General features: G+C 40.5%; 2 protein-coding genes across 9 annotated transcripts in view; one reads left to right on the top strand and one right to left on the bottom strand.

Moving 5' to 3' along the window:
- Positions 1–1251: 1251 nt before the first annotated feature.
- On the bottom strand, positions 1252–19415 carry ANGPTL5 (angiopoietin like 5). Its single transcript, XM_026006702.2, has 9 exons — positions 18811–19415; positions 15735–15875; positions 13998–14142; positions 12260–12363; positions 11499–11592; positions 9235–9335; positions 7484–7604; positions 5291–5476; positions 1252–1810 (listed from the first exon to the last, which is right to left on the bottom strand). Exons 1-9 carry the CDS (start codon positions 18955–18957, stop codon positions 1491–1493), a joined length of 1359 nt encoding a protein of 452 aa, XP_025862487.2. The 5' UTR covers positions 18958–19415; the 3' UTR covers positions 1252–1490.
- Positions 19416–19525: 110 nt separating this feature from the next.
- The window catches only part of CEP126 (centrosomal protein 126), a 105860-nt gene continuing 103813 nt past the window's right edge, over positions 19526–21572 (top strand). For all 8 annotated transcript variants that reach the window (XR_011995856.1, XM_026006743.2, XM_072729959.1 and 5 more), the window contains exon 1: positions 19526–19930. Coding sequence is in view for 7 of the 8 variants with exons in the window: in XM_026006743.2 (XP_025862528.2) it covers positions 19797–19930 (134 nt within the window). In the remaining variant the exon portion in view is untranslated. The remainder of the gene's footprint in view (positions 19931–21572) is intronic.

The raw sequence follows: 21572 nt of genomic DNA, 5'->3' as shown, positions 1-21572 counted from the left end.
AGCAAAATGATTCCCCGAATTTGTAGGTAAGTTGGTTTTCAATGCTCCCATCACTGCGGGAATAAAAGCCAGTAGGCCCCAGTTCTATGCTCCCTCAACATGGTAGAAGTCTTCCTCCAAGACACAGAACCTCAGTGGTGCCTCATGCAAGCATGGGAGGCCACAGGAACCATGCCCGCCTGCGACCTTACCCTGTGCAGACTCTACATGATTTATTCACAGCTTTGAGAGGCATCCACATGAAAGCAATCTTGTCTGGTGACCATGCCATTTTTGCCCATCCCTGAACTCAGATCAGACCCTCTGCTCTGCTCAAGCTCAGCCCCAGGCAGGTGCTTCCCCTTGAGATCCATGTCTGCAACTGTATTTTAAACTCAGCCTTCTTTCCACCTCAGCCTATCACCCTAACTCTGGACTAAGTACTTTCCTGTTCAATACTAATCCTTGTTCCCCTTGTCTCTTTTATCAATACCTGACCCTTGGCCAGGATGTTCCCTGCTGTGTTTTCCCATAGGACACTCACCACTCCAGCTCTTCCCAACTTCGTGGAAATAGTGGAGGGGACATGCTTCTTCCGAGAGCTACATCTAAACCAGAGTCATGGCTCTTCCTCTGTTGTCCTTCACTTAGAGAAGACTCTACCATTCCCACTGGCTTAACAAAGTTAAGAATGTGTTTTAGAATGCAAGTGATCAGGATAGGAAAGCACAGTCACTTCATTACAAACAAGAATTAAATTATTAACCATAACAAAATGTGAAAAAAAAGGACTTCATTTGTGCAGCCAACTCTTATTACCTGTAAAATATTGTGGAATCACCTGGAGATAGTAAAGTATTTAAACCATGTGTATAGGGATCCCTGGGTGGCGCAGCGGTTTGGCGCCTGCCTTTGGCCCAGGGCGCGATCCTGGAGACCCGGGATCGAATCCCACGTCGGGCTCCCGGTGCATGGAGCCTGCTTCTCCCTCTGCCTGTGTCTCTGCCTCTCTCTCTCTCTCTCTGTGACTATCATAAATAAATAAAAATTAAAAAAAAATAAACCATGTGTATATTAATCTGTGCAGTTATTTCTTATAATGGTCTTCAATAGAAATTATCTGTGGATTATAGAGTTAACCATTTTTAATGAATATGGAAGTAAGCATGACGATCTCTTCAATTTTCCTAACAATCTACTATAGTACATGTGCTTTCCAGAGAAGGGACAATGCTTTCAAAGGACAACATACTCCAGGAAAACAAGGTACAATTCATTTAAAACAAATTTTATTACATATTGCTAATGTAGTTAGTAAAAAGCATACACTGAGCTATGTTTTAGAAAACTCTACAAAATTAAAGATCTCTGATTAAACCCTTAACACCTAGATGTCATCTATAGTTAGATTTTGGCTAATATGTTTGAAACCCAGTAAAAAGAGAAACTATGTAAAATATTTTCTATAGTATCAAAAATAACTGGAACACACACTAAAATTTAAAAAAAGATTACTTAAAATATGGGTTGTAGGTTCTTCTAATCTTCATGGAAACAGATTTAATCCTGACAGGTGCACTGTTTTTCGTCCACGTGCCCCATTGAATCCCAGTTGAGAGCAGTTTCCTGGGAAAGTGATGGACGCCATTCAGATTCGCTAGACCACACTGGTTGAACCACCAGCCGGTGTTGTTATTCAGGCTACTGCAGCTCTTCACTGACTGACCCCCTACAAGACACGCTGGGCGACACCCATCATTGTCAACATCTGAGGTGCTGAAAGGCATTGCATTTTGGTTTTCTTCTTTTCCAGATCCCCGGAATGCATCACCTGGGGAAAATAGGGATTTTTAAAGACTAAATTTAAAGGCGCTTTTTGTCACCTTAATTGACCTTTCCGGATTGTTGTTACAAAGCTTCACATCTAGAGCTAAGGTTTAAATTATTTTCTACTAGGTATCATATTAAAGTCTCTCCTCCAGGGCAGCCTGGGTGGCTCAGCGGTTTAGCGCGGGCTTCAGCCCAGGGCCTGGTCCTGGAGACCCAGGAACAAATCCCACGTCGGGCTCCCTGCATGGAACTTGCTTCTCTCTCTGCCTATGTCTCTGCCTCTCTGTGTGTGTGTGTGTGTGTGTGTGTGTGTGTGTGTGTGTGTGTGTGTGTGTCTCATGAATTTATAAACAAAATCTTTTTTAAAAAATTAAAATAAAATAAAATCTCTCCTCCAGATTGCAATATGCCAAGATCTGGAAATGAAATCCTCAGCATGATGGGCATCTCTGAGTGGACATTTGATATAAAATCTCACTCCAAACAGGCGTTTGGCTCTTTATGCAGAATCAGATAATTTAAGCCAAATATGATGCTGTACAGATCTGTCATACTTTGGGGAAGGATATACAGTACTTGGTAATTAAGAGAAAAGAATGATTTCTACAAAATAATAATAAAGAGTACAGACTAAGTTTCCATGCCCCCACCATCCTCCATCACTCAAATACAGAGGCATGGGTAAAAAGGGAGCTGCCACCACGAGCTGCTTACATTTCTAGGTGCACATGTAGGAGCCACCAAATTTATATAAATACCCAGTTGCCTCAAGCATGTAATCAGCTTCATTACTGAGGTGTGGCTCTCCACCAGCACATGGAGAGTACTCACAGGAACACCGTGTTTACAAGGCCTACACAGGATAGCACGCGACAGCATCCCTGACAGTCACAAAAACCCGCAAGAGCAAATCCCAGCCAAGGTAGCCCATGTAAGTAAATAGCCGAGCAGGACTCTGGTTTTACTAAAACTATTTAAACAGAAGATTCTGATTAGTGCCATTATACCTAGATCTCACTCATGAGTCAACTTTGCTAATTTGGGGGCGACTGAATGAGGTGGTTCTTTGAGCATCTGACCCTCAGTTTGGGCTCAGGTCATGATCTCAGGGTCATGGGATCGAGCCCGGCCTCGGCCTATAGGCTCCGGGCTCAGGGGGGCCGCTGCTGGAGATTCTCCCTCTGCCCCTCCCCACCGACCCTTGTGCATACACACTCTCTCTCTCTCAAAACAAAAACAAAAACAAAAACACCTTTGCTAATCAGTTTGAAATATTGACTTAAAGTGAAGCTATGTGAGATATCTGAAGAATCCAAAGCCCACATTTGTTTCATTGTGCTCTGAATGTTTGGCATCTCTTGAGACAGGTACTCGAGGAGCCTGGAGGACTTCACAAGTGCCAGTGGCCCATGCTATGCTCCAGCTCTGCTGACTATTACAGCTTCTTACTCTGCACATCACAGAAAATGACATGCCAACATTACAGGTGTTTGAGGGAGAATAAAATTTTCAACACCCACATAGTGCTATACCTCTCAGAAGTTCAGACGAGAGACATGACACCTAAGGAGCATTGCCTAAATTATATGATCCCTCTACAGATACTTTCCCTGGATAAAGACCAACCATCAGAAGGATCATATGTTATATGTGCTCCTCACTGGGTTACATTTAATAAACGATTTTTAGAATATAATGCATACGAGATGTCTGGCTGGCTCAGTCGGTAGAGCATGTGACTATTGGTCTCAGGTTGTAGTTTCAAGTCCCAGATTGGGTGCAGAGATTACTTACAAATAAAATCCTTAAAAATAATAATATAACATAGTATAATATAATGCATAGGTCTATTTTTAATAACTAGCCCATTAAAACTCACTGCCATGTTTCCTATGAGTGTACTGAGAGAACATGACACTTGGTTTTCTCTGAGAAACCAAACAAAGCTTTCTCAAGTTTTAGAATCAGGAATATTTGTCCCTCTGGAACAGCTGTGTTGCTCAAATGTTTGAATTTCATATTTCTATTTTGCTCTGAGGTCAAAATCAGATTTGCAGCTCACCTCTACCATGTACCTGATCATTCTTAACCTCCGAGTTTTATCAATTTCTATCTCTATGTTCTATTGACACCTTTTCTTTATATTGATTGTGTTATGTGGCCATCTGTTGAAAATTACTTAACCTTATTGGGAAAATGCAGAATATTTTCTGAGGGCAAAGTCTGAGGGCTCCATGATGAAACATTTGTGCCATTGTAAATCCTATCCTCTAAAGAGATCCTAGTCTAATAGAGAAACTCACACAAACTTTCCATATTTAGGTAGTTCTTTACACTTTACAGATGCAGCATTAAAAATTTCATCATGATTTGAATTTCAGACTTTCCCTTAAAATCCCAAGGCTAACCCCCTCAGATGTCAGGGACTCCACCCAAACTGGGCAACTCTTTGTGCTCATTTTCCTCCCGCTGTGCCGGGACTCAAGCCGCTGTCTTTGCCAACATTAATCTGCCAAAAGCCTATCCCTTCCTCCAAGTACAGATGAGTGGTTCTCAACTATAAGGATGCCAACATATCCATCTTTGAATACAAATACCTGGGCCCAGACATACTGAATCGGGTTCTGCAGGAGCATATACTTTCAAAAAACTTTCCCACGTTGAATCTAACATTAACTCCTTGTTAGAAACTACCCTTCCAGGAAGATTTTCTGGATGCAATCAACTGAGATCATTCTCCCCCTCTCAAACCCCCAAAGCTCTATCAGTATTCAGTATTCCACATTTTCGGTTTTCTTTATCCCCCTCTATATTGTAATTAAAGAACTGGGAACACATCTCCCTCATTTTTTTGATTTCTAACACTAAATATACACAATAAAGCACCATGATGAGCAACAGTAGGAGAGCTGAATTTGGTATCATCTCAAATTTAAAATTTCAGCATCAAATTATAAAGTTAACATGAAGTGTTCTGAAGTTCTTAAAAAATTAAATTTATTTGGAAATGAGTGCACTAAGGCATAGTGGGGGAAAAACAACCCCAAACTAGTTGTTCTATCAACCTGGCTTCTTGCCCTGGGTCAAGTGTGATGACCTGGGACTCACGGGCAAGTCACTTAATTTTTCAGGCTCCTTTACATGGAAAGTGAGAAGAGTGGAGATCAGCTCAAACACTCTGATTTCTAAATGCAACCTCTCAGAACATGAAAATGTCAGCAATTCCTTCCCGGCCTTCTCCACAGACTCTACTCTGAAGAGTTAATTGTAATTAACCCATAAAATAGTTTTAAAGAATATAAGCTCTTCAAAATCATAAAGTGGTTCAATGATCATAGCAGCTTCAAAACTCAGTTTTCTCTCTTCTATTTGTTATCAGTTATGTATCCTAGACCAAGAGAAATGCATTACTTTATCTTCTCCTAATACTGAGTCAGCTATATTTAAATATCCTGCATAATTTGAGGAATAAAAAACTTACCAGCATTTCCTGAATACCGTCCTAAGTGTATCTTAAAAAATCTTGTTTCATCTTCTAGCCAAAAGTTATCATATGATGCATAAGCAAATGTGTCATCTTCAGATTCCAATGCAATATACAGCATAAAACTGGTATTTTTCTGATTTACTATGTAAAAAATCTTTTTTAGTCCTAGCCAAAATTCGCCTGTTAAAAAAAAAAAGTTTTTAAATATATTTTAATACAACTAATATATATATTTTAATGCAACCCTTTATTATTGAAAGTTTGGAGTTGTTTAGTTTTTAACATTGAAATGTCCCACATAAATTATTTGAGAGACTATATAGCCCTAGCTTGAATTATTAGTGTTTGCCTAATTTACAAAAATTACATATATATGATATGTATATCATATATATGTAATCTTCCCACTTCTACTTCTCTAGACTGGGGATAACTAGACTGTGAGATATTTTTATCTCACCAAAATAAATTCAAAAATTCATTTAATGACTAAGTAAAATTTCAAGGTTTACCTTAAGATATGTCAATAAAAAAGCTGTTGAAATATTATGGCAGGTAACAAAATGATGTGTACTTATAAATGTTAAGAATTTTAACCTCCAGATCACCAGCTCCTAAAGAAAAATTTTTCTGAAAAGGCTCAGTTGAAATTACTTTTTCTTTCAGAATGATGCTCTGTGAATAAACTTTTCTTCATTATAATGCAGTGTGTCAGTTACCTATGAATGGAAGTGTGATGGAATGAAACGGATAAAAATGAATTCCAGGATGAATTGGGGAACTCAGTGTTCTGGCTGCTGACCCTTTGCATGTTCCAGCTGATGGCTTTGTACCTTCCCCTGCCCACCCTGGCACAGCCTCTGCCCTAAAACACATTCCTCCAGCTGTATCATAAGATTACAGAAGGAAGTACGGGGTATTGTGGAAACAAACCTCAAAGAGTTTGGGGGATAGTGTGCCAACACTCACATCGGTCAACCTCTACCTAAGATCCCATGTCCCCCCCAGGGATGAATGGTCACCCCAACTGCACACCCCCTTAGAAGTGAAAAGAACGGGGTACAAGAGCTAAGGTGGGTCCAGCCCACGACCCTCCATTTTAAGTATCTTTGCCATCTTGCCCCTCTACCCAAGCCCTAATAAAGTAACAATAGATTTTCCTTAATTCCAAGTTTATTTTAAAAAATATACTAAGTACAGTCTGTACTTGAACATGAAGTATGCCTGCCTGAGGACCTTTGTCTCAAAACTCAGATAATTAAAAAAAAGAAAAACTCAGATAATTTCCCCATTGAAATAAGCATAAAGTAAGGAAGATGGCAATTCAGTCTGTAGATCTGTGACCACCGAAATCAGGAGGTAGCACTTGGCAGAAAATTAGAGATAATGCTGAGAACACACAATACATGAGTTCATGCACTCCATGACCAGTAGTAATCTAGCCGTGTTCATCAGACCTCATTACATTTCACATCCTTTCTAAATTCATTAGCATGCAGCAGGGATTATAGCAACAGAACTAACACCACCATTTACTAAATCCTTGGATGATGTTATTATGGGATGTTAAGGCTTTTGAATCAAAACAACAGTAACCTAAAATAACAGCACAAAAATGATGAAAATGTAAAACTTCCAACAAAGTTACAATTCTGCAGTGTTCAGAAATACCAGCATTTCTATTTGCCAGCAAAAGTAATACTGTCATAGATTTTAGAATTCTTTTGGGGTTTACAGTTTTCAAATTTTGAGCATAGTGATTTTTATTGATATTTTAATAAAATACTACTCCCAGGTCATGTAACTTGAGTTTGTCCTGCCACACACCTCAGTTCTGCATGCTCATAGACACAGCACACACGCCAAGTATTTCAAGGTTTGTGACAACCCTGCCCACCACACAACGTTTCATTCCACAAATAGTTCCAGAGCATCTTCCAGAATTCTGCTGGGTACACAGTAAATACTTAATAAAGACCGTCAGAACTTTCACTCAACCCCATTTCAACAGGTATCTGGGTTTCCAGATCCCAACGAAAGACCCATTCATTCTAAAGTAATATGATGTGAAGAGAGAGTAATTTGAGAGAGGAAGGATTGCTGTTTTTGCTAATGATGTGACTAACAGAGAAACGGTCTATAGGGGTCATCCCAAAAAGAAGAAAAAGAGGAGAAATAAGATTTGACCTAAAAGGTCGCCAAATCCGTCCAGATAATCACACCACGGCCTTTGGAAATCAATGATACCGTCAATTCTTTTCTGTATCATGGTCCATCCACCTCCTCGGTAATCCATGTCACACATTACCTAAAACAGATCCAGAAAACACAAAAAGTATATACTATCATTTTTATTCATTGACATAAAGCTCATGCTTCACCCTTAAGCCTAAAGAAAGAAAACCATTCCACCAAAAGTTTCAATGCAATTGTATGCTATTAATATATTCAAATGTAAATCCCTAGACATAATGCTGTTTGTTATAAGACAAACTTGTCATTAACCTAATTACTGTCCCTGGTGTCAGCCATGTGTTTGCATATGTAAGTTGGTTGCATTTCAAGCATCGTGAGGTCATCCCCTTATTCCTCAACTCAACTGATATTTTTCAGTTGAGTGGTAATGCTACCAATCTGATGTAGCAAAATGAGGTATTCGCAAATTAACTTTTCCTTTGAATTAAAACACTGATTTTTAAGTGTTAATTAAATATGCCTGTGTGCCTGCCTTTGATTACTTTCCTCCAGACACCTGAAAGGCCTGTGTTCAGACTGGGTTCAGCAGACAGAAAGGTCTGCTCTATGCCCACCTCAGCAGGTATTCCTGGAAGCCCCTGTTGGCACCTGCTCAATACCCCTGCGAGGACTACTGAGGGACCCAACCCAGAGGACAAAATGCAATCAATCATCCCCATCAGAAACTGCCTGCCCACGGAGAAAGGCAGTGTGGAGGAAGGTAGGAAATCAACACCTTCCCACAACCTCAAAAGGTAGTTTCACAACACATTCTTGAAAAATTAGAAGCCTTCCCTCTCCACATATGTTCAGGGTTTTTTTGAATCTGTAAGTGAAGCAAGTTAGGTAATTTTAAAATTATTTCCCACCTACATCCCAATTTTTTGACACCTTGTTAATAGATGTCAAAAATAATGTTAGTAAAAAAGCCATATAATTTAGTGATTTCAAGATGAGAAACTGGCATATCTACTCAGTAGAAAAATTATTTTATTGTGTAATGAAGATTACCAATAAGGCGTGATAGTGACATCATGAACTTTCTTACACACAAAGAGTAAACAAACAATATTATATATAAGTAATGTATATGTTATTGTATATGTAATATTACTAGGCTAAATAATCTTGTCAATAACAGAAAATTTCTGATAGAAATTTCTTCCAGAAATCATAGCATAGGACTACTAAAGATAGACATGAGGATAGCTTATTTTATTCAATTTAAAAATGATTTTAATTTAAAAAAGATTTTCTCAATCTGCCTCATACTTTAGTGAAAGGTTTTTATTATTAATTTATTATATAATCACATAAAATCATTTGTCACCTTCAGAGGAAGAGAAATTGGAGACTTTTTAGCAAGCACCAAGGCAGAGCACCCTACTACTTTCTAATATCCACAAGCTAATGAAAGCAGGCATTTATATGCATATTTCTGCTTACTGTAAAGATAATATAAGATCTTACACCATATGGATTTACTTCAGAGTTTAAACATGAAATCTCAAATGGAAAAGTGAAAGAGTCTCAAGTTCTTACAGGTTTGTGGTTTGGGCAAAGAATTTCAGAAAACCAAAATTTTGAAACTGGAACTTCTACCAGTTTACCTTAAAATTTTCAAAAAAAATTAAAACAATTACAATTTAATATTAATTAAATAGACTACTTATCCTGTTTCATATAATAAGGAAAAACTTTACCTCAAATGGGTAACTGGATCCTTCCGGGTAGATTATATATAAGCCACTTGGTGTTTTGGTGACAGAGCCAAGGGTATCTTTAATATCAGTGCAATCTAAACCTAGAAAAGTAAAATTTGTTATTTAGGATATTTTCAAGTGTACGTTAAGACTTAATCATTTTACTGTAGAGATCTGATAGCACTATTTGAAATTATGAGTATAATTTCCATTAACAATATGATAACTTTAACTTCTTAGAAATGAAGAATGATTTCAACTTTAGAAAACAGAGAAAATACACAAAAGAAATGGGATTAAGGAATTCATGTCGCAATCAACCTTCATCAATAATAACACTGTTCTAACAGTGAGAGAGAAATTGGTACTCCATACTGCTTAAATGTTCCATTTGGGATCTATTTATTTAATTTATTTCATAGTGATGCATTCTCTAGTCCAATAAATAATGCTCTTTCAGGAATCTAGGCTTGCTTGGGGGTGCATAACGTGTAAAGTAAATATGTATGAATGGGAAGGATAAACCAAATGAATAAGTAGATTAGCTGTAAGTGACACATCCTTGACTATTGGAAACTTCAGAGACTCTAGTTGGGAACCACTATGACAAGAGCCAAAGGGAGAGTACGGGAAATCACTTTCTTCAGCAAGAAGAAATTATGCTTGAGGCCAGAGTCTGCTCTGAGCCAATAGTTAGAACTGTAGCGCCTGCAATCACCCTCTCCAAAGCATCCCACTTCCCAGGGGATTATAAACATGGTGTGGATATGGATATTACATTGGATTCTAAGATACTTTACCTTGTATTATCTTTATAAATGTAATAGAATGCAATCTTTATGTGGTTTATTACCCAATTTTAGTATATGTGCTGCCTAAGCGAGCACACGTGATTTATTACCCAGAGAAACAAACACATGAAAGCCTGAGACTCCAGAGCCAGAAGCCTGGGTTAGAGTCCCAGCCCTCTAAGGAGCAGCTGAGAATCCTTGGCTAGGTTTTCCGCTTCTATCCTTATAGTAATACTGCCTAATTTGTAGTGTCATTCTGACAACTTTACATGGTAAGACATTTTGTAAAGCACTTAGCACAGTGCCTGGCACACAGTACATATCTAGAAAATGTTGTCTACAAAAAATTAGCTGTAAAAGATTGTTTGCTTTCCCCTTTATTTCCAGAAGATATAGATTTATTGCCTTTGTTCTGAAAGGCTAAGAGACATTCTTTTATAACTTTATGCTCAGAGATATGATAGAAGTCCACAAGAGAGGACTGATCTGGGTTGGAATACACTCTTCACCATCACCATCCAAATAAATGTGAACACATTATTTAGCTTTTCCTGGGCTGCCTATTCCTCCTCTGATGATGATCATTCTCACAGCAAACCCTCCTATCATCTGTGCATCAGGCAATATTTGAGGAGATTTTCATGTACTTAGTCATGTAATCCTTGCAACAACTGCATCAGGTAAGTACTACCAGTTTGCAATGAGGAAACTGCATGAGTTATGGGGAGGCAAGTGGTCTGGCCTCAGAGATACATGAGGTACAATAAAATAATTCAAAATAAAATAACATATGGAAGTGCCCATCTTACACCTGACACTTAGGAGATTCTCAGTAATTGTTTCTTTCCTTCCCTTTGTAAGGAAGAAAGATCACACCCTAGGCTCTCAATGATACTTTTTACTTGGAACTCTGGCATTAATTCATATTTGAAAGATCAATACAATATTTTTCTTAGAAATGCAGGCCTCTTGGAATTACTACACTGTATATTATTACAAAAAGCTCTAGATTCCACTTTATTTCTGTCTTAAGTTTCTTTTTCTTTTCAAATTTTATGTCCCAATTTGAAATATTTGGAACATATCAAAAATACTTTTTACAGGTGAAAAGAACTCTGAAATTTTCTTTTCTTCTAACTGAAGATTAATTGTGAATAAAATGTAAAGTACAGTCCAGAAACAACTTCCATAAAACTGTGCCATTTGCAACAGATTCAGGATGTGTGTGCAGCTGTGGCTTTTAGACACTGGAAAACTTTCCCAGCTTTGGAAAGAACATCTGTCTGGGTTGAAGTCGGCCTACCAGCAAGTAGTGCCCCTCTAGGCTGTTAGATAATAGCAAGCTGTATTTTATAAACAAAACCTCTAAATGCACCAACCCATCCAGGAAAATGTGTTTGTTTGTTTGTTTGTTTTTCCATCCAGGAAAATTTGAAGACAAGTATGAAAAGTCTGAAATAGCAAATTTCTCACCATGAGACTGAACTGGCCTGTGAGGCAAAGGCTCCAACTGCTTTCTGAAAACTTCTGTGGTCAGAAGGAGGACCCGGTTCATGAGCTCATTAACCTGAACACACAGACACCACCTTTAAAGCATTTTATATCTGAACAAAACTCCCTCCACTGAATTCTACAGCTGGCATCCACAAGTCTCCTACAAACTCCGCTCTGCAATATATGGCAATACCCACTGCCCCACACTACATCCTGGGCCCCTGCTGCAAGGCCACCAGGCACTGCCACAGGTAGGGTCCCTGCAGGTGGCTCGCACCTGCCAACCTGGTCCAGCTCTCACGCTGCAGGTCTCCAGGGTGGGGCGCCACTGAGGGCCTACTTCTTTAAGTCAGCTGTCCCTGTAGGGGCACCTGAGTGGCTCAGTGGTTGAGCATGTACCTTCAACTCAGGGTGTCATCTCAGGATCCTGGAATCAAGTCCCTGCGGGGAGCGTGCTTCTCCCTCTGCCTGTGTCTCTGCCTCTCTCTGTGTGTCTCTCATGAATAAATAAATAAAATCTTTAAAAAGAAGAGTCACTTGTCCCTGTAAATCTGCCACCACACCTGCCACCACACTGCACCCTCTCCAAGTGACTTTGTATTTGCCTAAGGATTGCTATGATGCCTCTAATAGAGTAAGCAACACATGTCTGGATGTGAACCCATTAAAAAATCATATAGTTGTGCCTCTAATACTATCGATATATATGTACAAAACAACGCAATAGAAAAGATCCATACCTGATTGGATAAATAATCCAAGGAAGTTTGTTGCTCATCCATCATATTTCTTAGCAGCTTTTTGGTACTTCGTGTGTAGGAAACAATAGAATTTTGCAAATTTCCTTAAATTATAATAAAAAAGTGTTTGCTAAATATTACATTGTTAGAGAAAATAATTAGAGTGAAAAATAATTGTACATGATTTTGGATTAATATGTAGACACAATAATATCTCAATCTATCTAAATATTCCAGTTAGTATAATTTTTAACACAGGACTAACAAAGGGAACAACTGTTTCAATGATCTTAATGAAACTGTGCTTTCTAATAGTTTAGACTATCCCCAAATAATTTAATCTGATGTAACAGAGAGACAACATTCTGAATATTAATTCTCACTTTGTAAGATAAGAGATACAAAAGCAGGAGGTCCAAGGGTCCTCAATTTTTACCATATAAGAAAGGAAAAGGCAATAATCCATATCATGCAAAGTAATTTTCAAAATAAATCTCTTTTAATTTGTTCTATTAGTGCTGTGTATTTTTTCTTTTTTAATGCTATGTATTTTTATATAAACAAATGCCAAACACACATATACACAAACAGTAAGTCTTAGTCACAGTTTTTTTTTTTTTTTAATTTTGGTCACAATTTTGGTTGGTTGGCTTCTGATTGAACTTTTCTATATATTTTCCTTTTTAAAATGTTTTTCTTATTTTAAAAGCAATCTTATTCATAGAAGAGTTGCCAGAAGAGTACAAATAACTTCTCCTAAATCATTTCAGAGCATGCTGCCATGATGTCCCTGGATGGTTCAGTCTGTATTTCTTATACCAAAGACATTCTATACAGCACAACCCTCAAAATCAGGAGATAATCGTGGACTATCATATATTTCTCAGACTAAATATAGTGATGATCCTTTATTACAAAAGCATCTTCACAGTATCACATGCATTATTCTTTAAAAGATTATTTCTATATTCCTAATTTTCACTCTCACAGCAGAATCACATTCATAATCTTTGAGATCTATCCCCACTCCCAGCTTCATTCCACTTTTACTCTGGGGCTCTCAATGTCTGTTAGATTCCTCCTGGAGTTAGGTATCTGTCTAAGGGACCCATGGGGCACTTGCCAACCTGAGGGCCCAGAGATGCTTATGTTGCACATCCTGGCCTACTGTTTCCATCTGTAGGAGCTGAATCAGGTCATCACCCCCTTCCTTTCCATTCCCCTTCTTCATCCCACCCCCACCCCCTGTGTGCATGTCATAGACCATAAAAATCCCTGCACTGTTACTAAAGAGCTGTAAACAAAAACCAAGACTTTGAAAGTTTGTTTTTATGCTTTGCTACATAAATTGGCTGACTTGGTAATATACCTATTGTACAGCTATTCAGTATTAATGAATTCCCTACTCAAAACTAAGGAGCCATTTTCTAGTGGCTCAGATGGAAGCCCGAAAGTAGCCTTTGATGGGTTGATAAAACACAATTGTCAGTGCCCTCTGGCTTGCCCCTGCCCTCAGTGGTCAGCTGATGCCACAGGGTGACATACAAGGATTCATTCGTTTATTCATCAAATACTTACTAAGCACCTACTACGTGCTAAAAACAGGCAGCCTCTGGCCTAGGATGATCAAGGTACATATAAAATGACCCAAACAAAGGTAAGGTATATTTCCTTGTATGCATAACCTAGAAATAATAAATCATATACCCTTATAATTGCAGTCATTTTTAATACTTACTACACATGAAATGTTTTTCTTCTCGTGTAATTTTAATTTTAACATCACATGACTCCTCACAGTCTTCCTTATAAACAGTATCATTACTTTTACTCTCATCTTTTGCATTAGATACGTCTTCTACAGTATTAACTACTGGAGAATCCTTTACATTGAAAAATAGAAATAAGAAAGGAATACATGAAGTATGTTATATGACCTAATACATAATAAATAAGAAGATACACAGAAAAGGTGAAATTTCAGGACACATACAAGGGTGATCATTAGAAAAAAACAATGAGCCATTCAGTTAAACTTCTACAAATAAACCTTACAGGTAAATTTTAGGTATGAACAAAAAGCATATGTTCATTCAGTATTTTTGCTCTGCCTTTTTGTTTTCCAATTCCAAAAGGATCTAGTTAGGCTCTACTTTCTGTAACATGGCTCCATGGCCTTGACCTTTAACTGTGGCATGTTTCCATGTTGGACACATGCTATCCCTCATCCAGGCATCCGGCAGTCTGAAGTTCCATGAACATGGCTAAGAAGGTTCCCTGAGATGCCTACACCTCTGTGCCAAATGGACTTTCTGCCACCAGCTATTAGGATTTGGGGAAGGAAAGGGGATTGTGGAAGGCTTGTCGCTTTGGCATAAGTAAAGGTATTTACAGATTTGAAGGGTAAAGTACTCATTGGTGATAACTGTAAAAAAGCATGGAATTTTGCTTTGCAAAATCAGTAACAGATGTCATCATGAAGAGCCAACTACAGCTACCATTCCAAAGCTATTTATTTCTGTTGGTAACTATTGGCTTTCCAATATTAAAACAGTGTTTGGTAGAAGTTACCTACTTTAAATGACTGTTAATTAAAAGAAAATAGAAACAAGTTTTACCTTCCTTTGACCTAGGTATTGAGAGAAAGGTAAAGAGCTAATCATATGATAAAAGGTATTTGCCCAATAAGATGCTGGCATTTTGTTACATAGACCTATTTGTAACTCCTTGCTCTTTCCTCTCAACTCCTGTAATAATTGGCATAGTAAATGTTTTCAAAAACCTATGTGACAACTGTGTTTTTTTCAGATCTAAATAAGATTTTTAAAGTTTTAGTATTTTAGAGAATTATATTATTAATATTTCTGTAGCTTTCCTAAAATTTATTCTTCCTTTAACCTTGGAACTTAGGAATCTAGTATAGATACCATGGTAAATATGTTGTATAACATTTAAAATGATAAACCAATATTTAAATATGTACAGATCCAATCCCCATCTACTCAGAGTATTGCATACACTTTATTAGGTGTCACTCTGACATTGTAACAAATAACATTTTCTAATTTCCTAGATAACCACTCACAAGACTGTATTTTAAATATAAACTTATAGAATATTTATTTTTTAAATAGCAAAGCAAATATTTTATTACCTATCAGATATTTCATTATCAAAGTTAACTGGAAGGCTGCCGGCTACTTTTTAACCTAGGCCTGTAATTCCTTTAAAATTTTTTTCATAAGAAATGTGTTAAGGGTGAATCCTCAGTTTACGGTTTCCTAAGTTTAAAAATAATATAAATTAAAAAAATAATAATATAAATTAAGCAGAGTCTCAGCATTTCTAAATAAACACTCCAATTTTCCATAATTGTATTGGATAGCACAATTAATCTTTTCAAACTTTTAATATATATCTTCCTGGAGATATATAATCATACTTCTAGCTAAAATAATATTGCTAAAATTCTTACCGTAGAATGATGTACACAATTACCTTGTATAACTTCTCCACAAATTAAAATAAGTGTATTTAAGAATAAAAGTGAAGCTTGAGAAAGATACATCATATTCTTCCTGGAGAAATGAAACACTTCTTCAAATACCAGTAAGCTCTGTGTGGAAAGAAGTGCGGGCAGAGTCTTCAGTTAAAAGCTCCTGGAAGGTGTACAACAAAAACAGAAGCCAATACTGACTGGTTTCTGTGCTCCTTTGAAACAACACCCTTCATATGAAAAACAAGGTAGCCTGTAGAGATCCTGTCATTTTTAAGTTACACAAACTTTTTAAAATCATTACATGCCTGCTTTTAGAATATAGGCAGTAACTAGATACATAAGTAAATAAAGCATGAATTTATAAGCCCACCTAATGATTATGAGTTGGATTTTGGGGGGTCTTGGGAAAAACACCTTTGATAAAATATCCCTCAGTAATTGGAAACCAGTTTGCATAAAAATAGTAAAGAAGGAGATATGAATGATGAAACAGAAAGAATGTTATATTGAAACTGTTTTTACAAAACGCTAAGCAGAAATGTAGTCAACGTGGACATCAGGGCAGCTAATTCAGATGTAAAGTAAGCTTCCTCCGAATTTAGCTATCGGTGATGGTTGTATTAATCACATAAATGCCAAATTCCTAGCACTCTGTATGTTTTACATATTTATTATTAAAACTTCAAACATTCTGACTGTAAGGGAACCATCACTATTGAAAAATACCACCACTGAGAGCTGACTGAGCAGTCTGTAATAGTCTCCAAATACTCCCAAACACGATTCCTTCTCTTCATTATATAAACATGCCTAAATAGTCACCATGCTACAATTAAATAAAATGAAAGGATCCAAGACTTTCCTGAGTCTTTCTTCCCATTCAAGAGCTAGGCGGCAGGGACCACACCACAGTGTTTCTGGGGCCCGTGATGCTGACTGGGGCACTCCAATACTAATGAAATAATCTCTTAAAACAATTATGTACCCTCTGACTGTGCTTCCTCATACCCACTGTCTAAACCCAGGCACTCTTCTCTCTGCCTCTCAGAGCCTCTTTGGGGGCAACAGGAGATGGTGGGGGTGCTGGCTCTGCAATCCAACCACCTGGTTTGAATCTTGGTTCCCCAACACCTTTGCTCTGGGTCCTCTGGCAAAGTTATATAATCTTACCATAGCTTAACTACTTCCTTTGTGGAGGAGGATTAGATTATGCTGAGGAATCAGTGATTTTACATACATAAGCACTTAGCACAGCGCCTAGGATAAATTAGGCACTCCAGTGTAAGGGGTTAGTATTTTCTATGATTTGGCTTGATCTATAATGCAGCTCTAACATTGCTGACAATATCGGTGACCTTTATCATCTGTATTATGAGCAGATGAGCACTTACCTTTAATCTTAAATTTCTAGTTGAAGTCTTATGAAATTGTAATGATTATGACAGAATTTCAGTCATTTTAAATCAGCCAGATGTTAAAATTCTTTGTTCACAGCTTTCCCAGAGACAAATCCAGGAAATTCTTACTGGAGCAAGAAAATACTTTTGCAGAAGATGGAAAAAAAAAAAAAAATAGCCTCCACCAAGATGAAAGTGAAAGCTCAGGAAATTGTCCACCACAGGCTGCTTTGCATAACTCACAAGGTTATTATACTATTCAGATTAAATAAATTATGTGAACATGCTTTGTAACCATAAAGGGGCTATTATTAGCTTCTTACATAAACATTGTTAGCAATTTATGATGTGTGTTCATGAAGTTGGGTGTCTCCTAGGCATCTCCTATCCAGCTCATGTCTGAAACCCAAATCTTACTCTTTGTGCCTTCAGCCTGTCCCTCCCCATTTTAGGAAACAGCAACGCCCTTCATCTGCTTGGTCCATCCCCAAATCACAGAGTTACATTTGACTCTTTTTTTCCCCTCACTTGGAACACAACCATTTCACCCACTTGCCACAACCATTCATCAACACCTTTCACTGGTTCAAGGTTTAAAATTCTGAACACTTCTAGGGCGTTTCTAGGGTGCCTGACTGACTCAATCACTTGAATGTCTGGCTTCAGCTCATGTTGTGATCTCAGGGTCCTGATATCAAGTCCGGAAATGGGGCTCCTTGCTCAGCGAGGAGTCTGCTTTCCCCTCTCTCTCTGCTACTCCCCTCATTTGTGCTCTCTTTCTGTCTCTTACTCTCTCAAATTAAAAAAAAAAAAAAAAAATCTTCTGAATAGCCCCAAGGAAACAGAACTGTGATGATAGCAATGGGAATAGAATCAAGGTCAACGCCATGGCTAGGCCAGTTTAAAACTTGCCAAGATAGCCAATGGTCTATGGATACACATTTGGCCTTTCCCTGCTAAAAGTTATATATTCTATTGTCTTGGCTTTGTCCTGAAGGAAGCTCATGTGTTTTGTGTGTTAAATCAAAACTGGATTTGTTGTGGCATTTTAAAATCTCAGTCACCAGATTACATTTCAATTTGAGTAACTGCATCCAACTTTGCAAAAACCGTCTTAAGTAGTTTCAACTGGAAAAGTTTATTTGAAGTCTAAAAATGAACATACTTGATTCACAAAGGCAGAGCCATTTCAATGGTGGGTGGATGATTTTTATTTGGTTTGTACATTTTGCTTCCAATCTGAGAGTTCTTCCATTAAAAAACAAATAAACAAACCCTGGCTAACACAGTCGGAATTTATATGTTCTTTTATACTGAGTTCCAACAAACAGTTTCAGCCTCTTTTGTTTTTTTTTTCTTTTTCTTAAATAATAAATTTATTTTTTATTGGTGTTCAACTTACCAACATACAGAATAACACCCAGTGCTCATCCCGTCAAGTGCCCCCCTCAGTGCCCATCACCCAGTCACCCCCACGCCCCGCCCACCTCACCTTCCACCACCCCTAGTTCGTTTCCCAGAGTTAGGAGTCTTTATGTTCTGTCTCCCTTTCTGATATTTCCCACCCATTTCTTCTCCCTTCCCCTCTATTCCTTTCACTATTATTTATATTCCCCAAATGAGACCATAAAATGTTTGTCCTCCGATTGACTTACTTCACTCAGCATAATACCCTCCAGTTCCATCCACGTTGAAGCAAATGGTGGGTATTTGTCGTTTCTAATGGCTGAGGAATATTCCATTGTATACATAGACCACATCTTCTTTATCCATTCATCTTTCGATGGACACCGAGGCTCCATCCAGTTTGGCTATTGTGGACATTGCTGCTAGAAACATCGGGGTGCAGGTGTCCCGGCGTTTCATTGCATTTCTGCGTCTTTTCTATATTTTCAGTTGCAAAACCATTGCACTAGCGGCCCAGAGATCCACTCCGCCCAGCACACCTTCCGGGAGGTCTCCACCTTAGATCTGGACTTCGTCCAGAAAGGGACGCGAGACGGTGTGCGTGCAGACCCGGCAGCCACAGGGCAGGGAGGACCCTGCAGAGCATCCCGCGCGGGGAAGATGCAGGGGATCCAGACCCGCCCCAGGAAGCTAGATGGACTTCCAGCTCCAGACCCACGAGCTCCAGTGCTCCATCGACCATCCAGACGACCCCCGCGGCCATCCCCCCACTCCATCCCACCCATCCTCCCAGCGCTCCGCACCCCCATCACTACAGCCTCAGCGTAAAGAAGACTCAGCCCCGCGCTGACACAGGGACAAGCCCGCGCCTGCGCAGACTCCGTCGCGGGAGCCGGGTCCCGCCCACGCTGCCCATTGGCTGTCCGGCGCGTAGCCCCGCCTCGCCCGGCGCCCTGGTTTCTGTCGCCAAGGACGCGGCGTCCGTTGGTTGCCAAGATGGCGGCGGTGTCTGCGGGACCGCGGCTGCCCTCTCCGCCACTGCAGGGCAAGGTCGACGCCGCAGCCGTCACAGCCAGCGTCGCTGCCGCTCGGGAACCGGGGCTGCCGCGGCCAAGCCTTCCGCGCCCGTGACACGAAGCCCGAGAGACGGAGTAGACGGAGGCCCGAGGACGAGGCCGGGGCTGCCATGACGGAGGCGCCAGCGGCGGGCCGAGAGGCGGCGCGGAGCTGAAAGATGCTGGCTTGGAGGCCGGGCGCCCGGAGCTCGGCCGTGGAACGGGGACGGGGCCCCGAGACGTCGGACGCCGGCGACGGAGCGCGCCTCATCCCCCGCTTGGGCCGCGGGCGCCGCCGGCCTGCCGCCGACCTGTATCCTTCCGGGGATGCTGGCCGGGTAGGCGGTGTGGGCGACGGGCCCCTGGCCCCTGGGCGCCGGCGGACGGCGGGCTGGCGGGGCGGTGGGCTCCCCCGCCTGTGCCCAAACCACCCCCGCGGTCCGGGTGGGTGTCCGTGAGCGCCCGACTCTCCCCCGGGGCACCCCTCCCCCGACACCGTTCGGGTCTTTGTGCGCCCGTTTCCCCCGTCGGTGCTCCCCCCGCCCTCCCCCGGGGTCCTCCCCCGGGCTCCCCACCCTTTTCCCTGCTTCCCCCGCCCCGGGCCTCGCTGTTCCAGATGCTCGGGAACGTGGAACTACCGACCTCGTGCGGTGCGGGGGCTGCTCTGTTGCTCAGACAGCGTGGCCATGTTCTGTGCACTGCCTGGTTAATCGTGCTGCTCAGAGGGAAGAATCCCACAAGTGACACCTCTTTGCGACCTTGGAGAATCGGGTTAGCAGGTTAAGCTAGCACACCCCCGGTTCATTCTCTGGTCTGCGGGTCACCCGGGGTGTGTCCGGTGGTCGGGGACGGCCTTCCTCAGAATTCAGGACGGAGTTCTGTTTCCGGAATGGAAGGCGCTCGTACCCTTTCTGAGGACGATGGGGCGGTGACAGGTGGCGTCGGTGCTGGCGGACGACGGGACTGGTGGTGACGGGCTTGGACTCCGAGCTCACGGCCCCTCAGAGTGCTGCCGCACATCCCCACCCGCGCGCTTGGACACCTGTCCTGAGATGCTGCGGTGGATCAGCAAGTAGGCAAAGGCTGTGACGTGCGTGCGCACCCTGCTCGGGCTTCTGGGGTGCAGACCTGGCGACAGGGAGGAAGGCAGCTGTGCTCCGAGCCTCCTGCAGCTAGCCTGGTCTAGCTTTGCCCGTGCTGGTCCCCAAAACTCATGCTCTCAGAGATGTGTTCTGAAATAAACAGCACCGGTGTGTATGGATTTGATTTTGTTCCCTTGACGTTGTATTTTCATGCACACTGAAGTCCTATAGGACTATGGCACTGACCCTGATTTCGTCTGAATCAGAAAATAATGAAGCAAGGTCAATGGCTCATGGACAGAGTGTATCTTTCTATCCTTTTCATTCATGAAATAGTCCTAGACTTAATTTTGTAAATTGATGTAGTTGGAACACTGAGTAAACATCAGAGAAAATATTTGTAAATAGAATTAATAGTACCTCAAAGGAACAAAACCAAACATACTTTTTTCCTTTGTAAACATTTTATTTATTCATGAAAGACACAGAGAGGCAGAGACATAGGCAGAGGGAGAAGTAGGCTCACTGCGGGGAGCCCCCTATGGGACTGGATCCCGGGATCACAACCTGAGCCAAAGGCAGATGCTCAACTGCTGAGCCACCCAGGCATCCCTAAATTTTTCTTTTTTAAAAAAAGGTGAAATGTCTCTCATGTTCCCTTCACACTGTGCCTCCTTTTTTCTCATAAATATCTCTTTTCCCCTTTGATTTTATTTTAGCACTTATCTTGCCGTCTCTTCCCTGCCTGGTTTATATCCTATTCTCAATTACCTGCACATGTTCTCTCACCAGCATCCTTGGTCCTTTGCACCCCTATTCCTCTGCCTCATCCAATAGCTACTAGAGTTCTACTTCTCTTGTCCTTCACTTAAG

Source organism: Vulpes vulpes, chromosome 12 (assembly GCF_048418805.1).
Source record: "Vulpes vulpes isolate BD-2025 chromosome 12, VulVul3, whole genome shotgun sequence".
NCBI classification, from domain to species: Eukaryota; Metazoa; Chordata; class Mammalia; order Carnivora; family Canidae; genus Vulpes; species Vulpes vulpes.
Note: the sequence above shows the minus strand (reverse complement) of the source record. Positions and strands in the feature narration are given on the sequence as shown.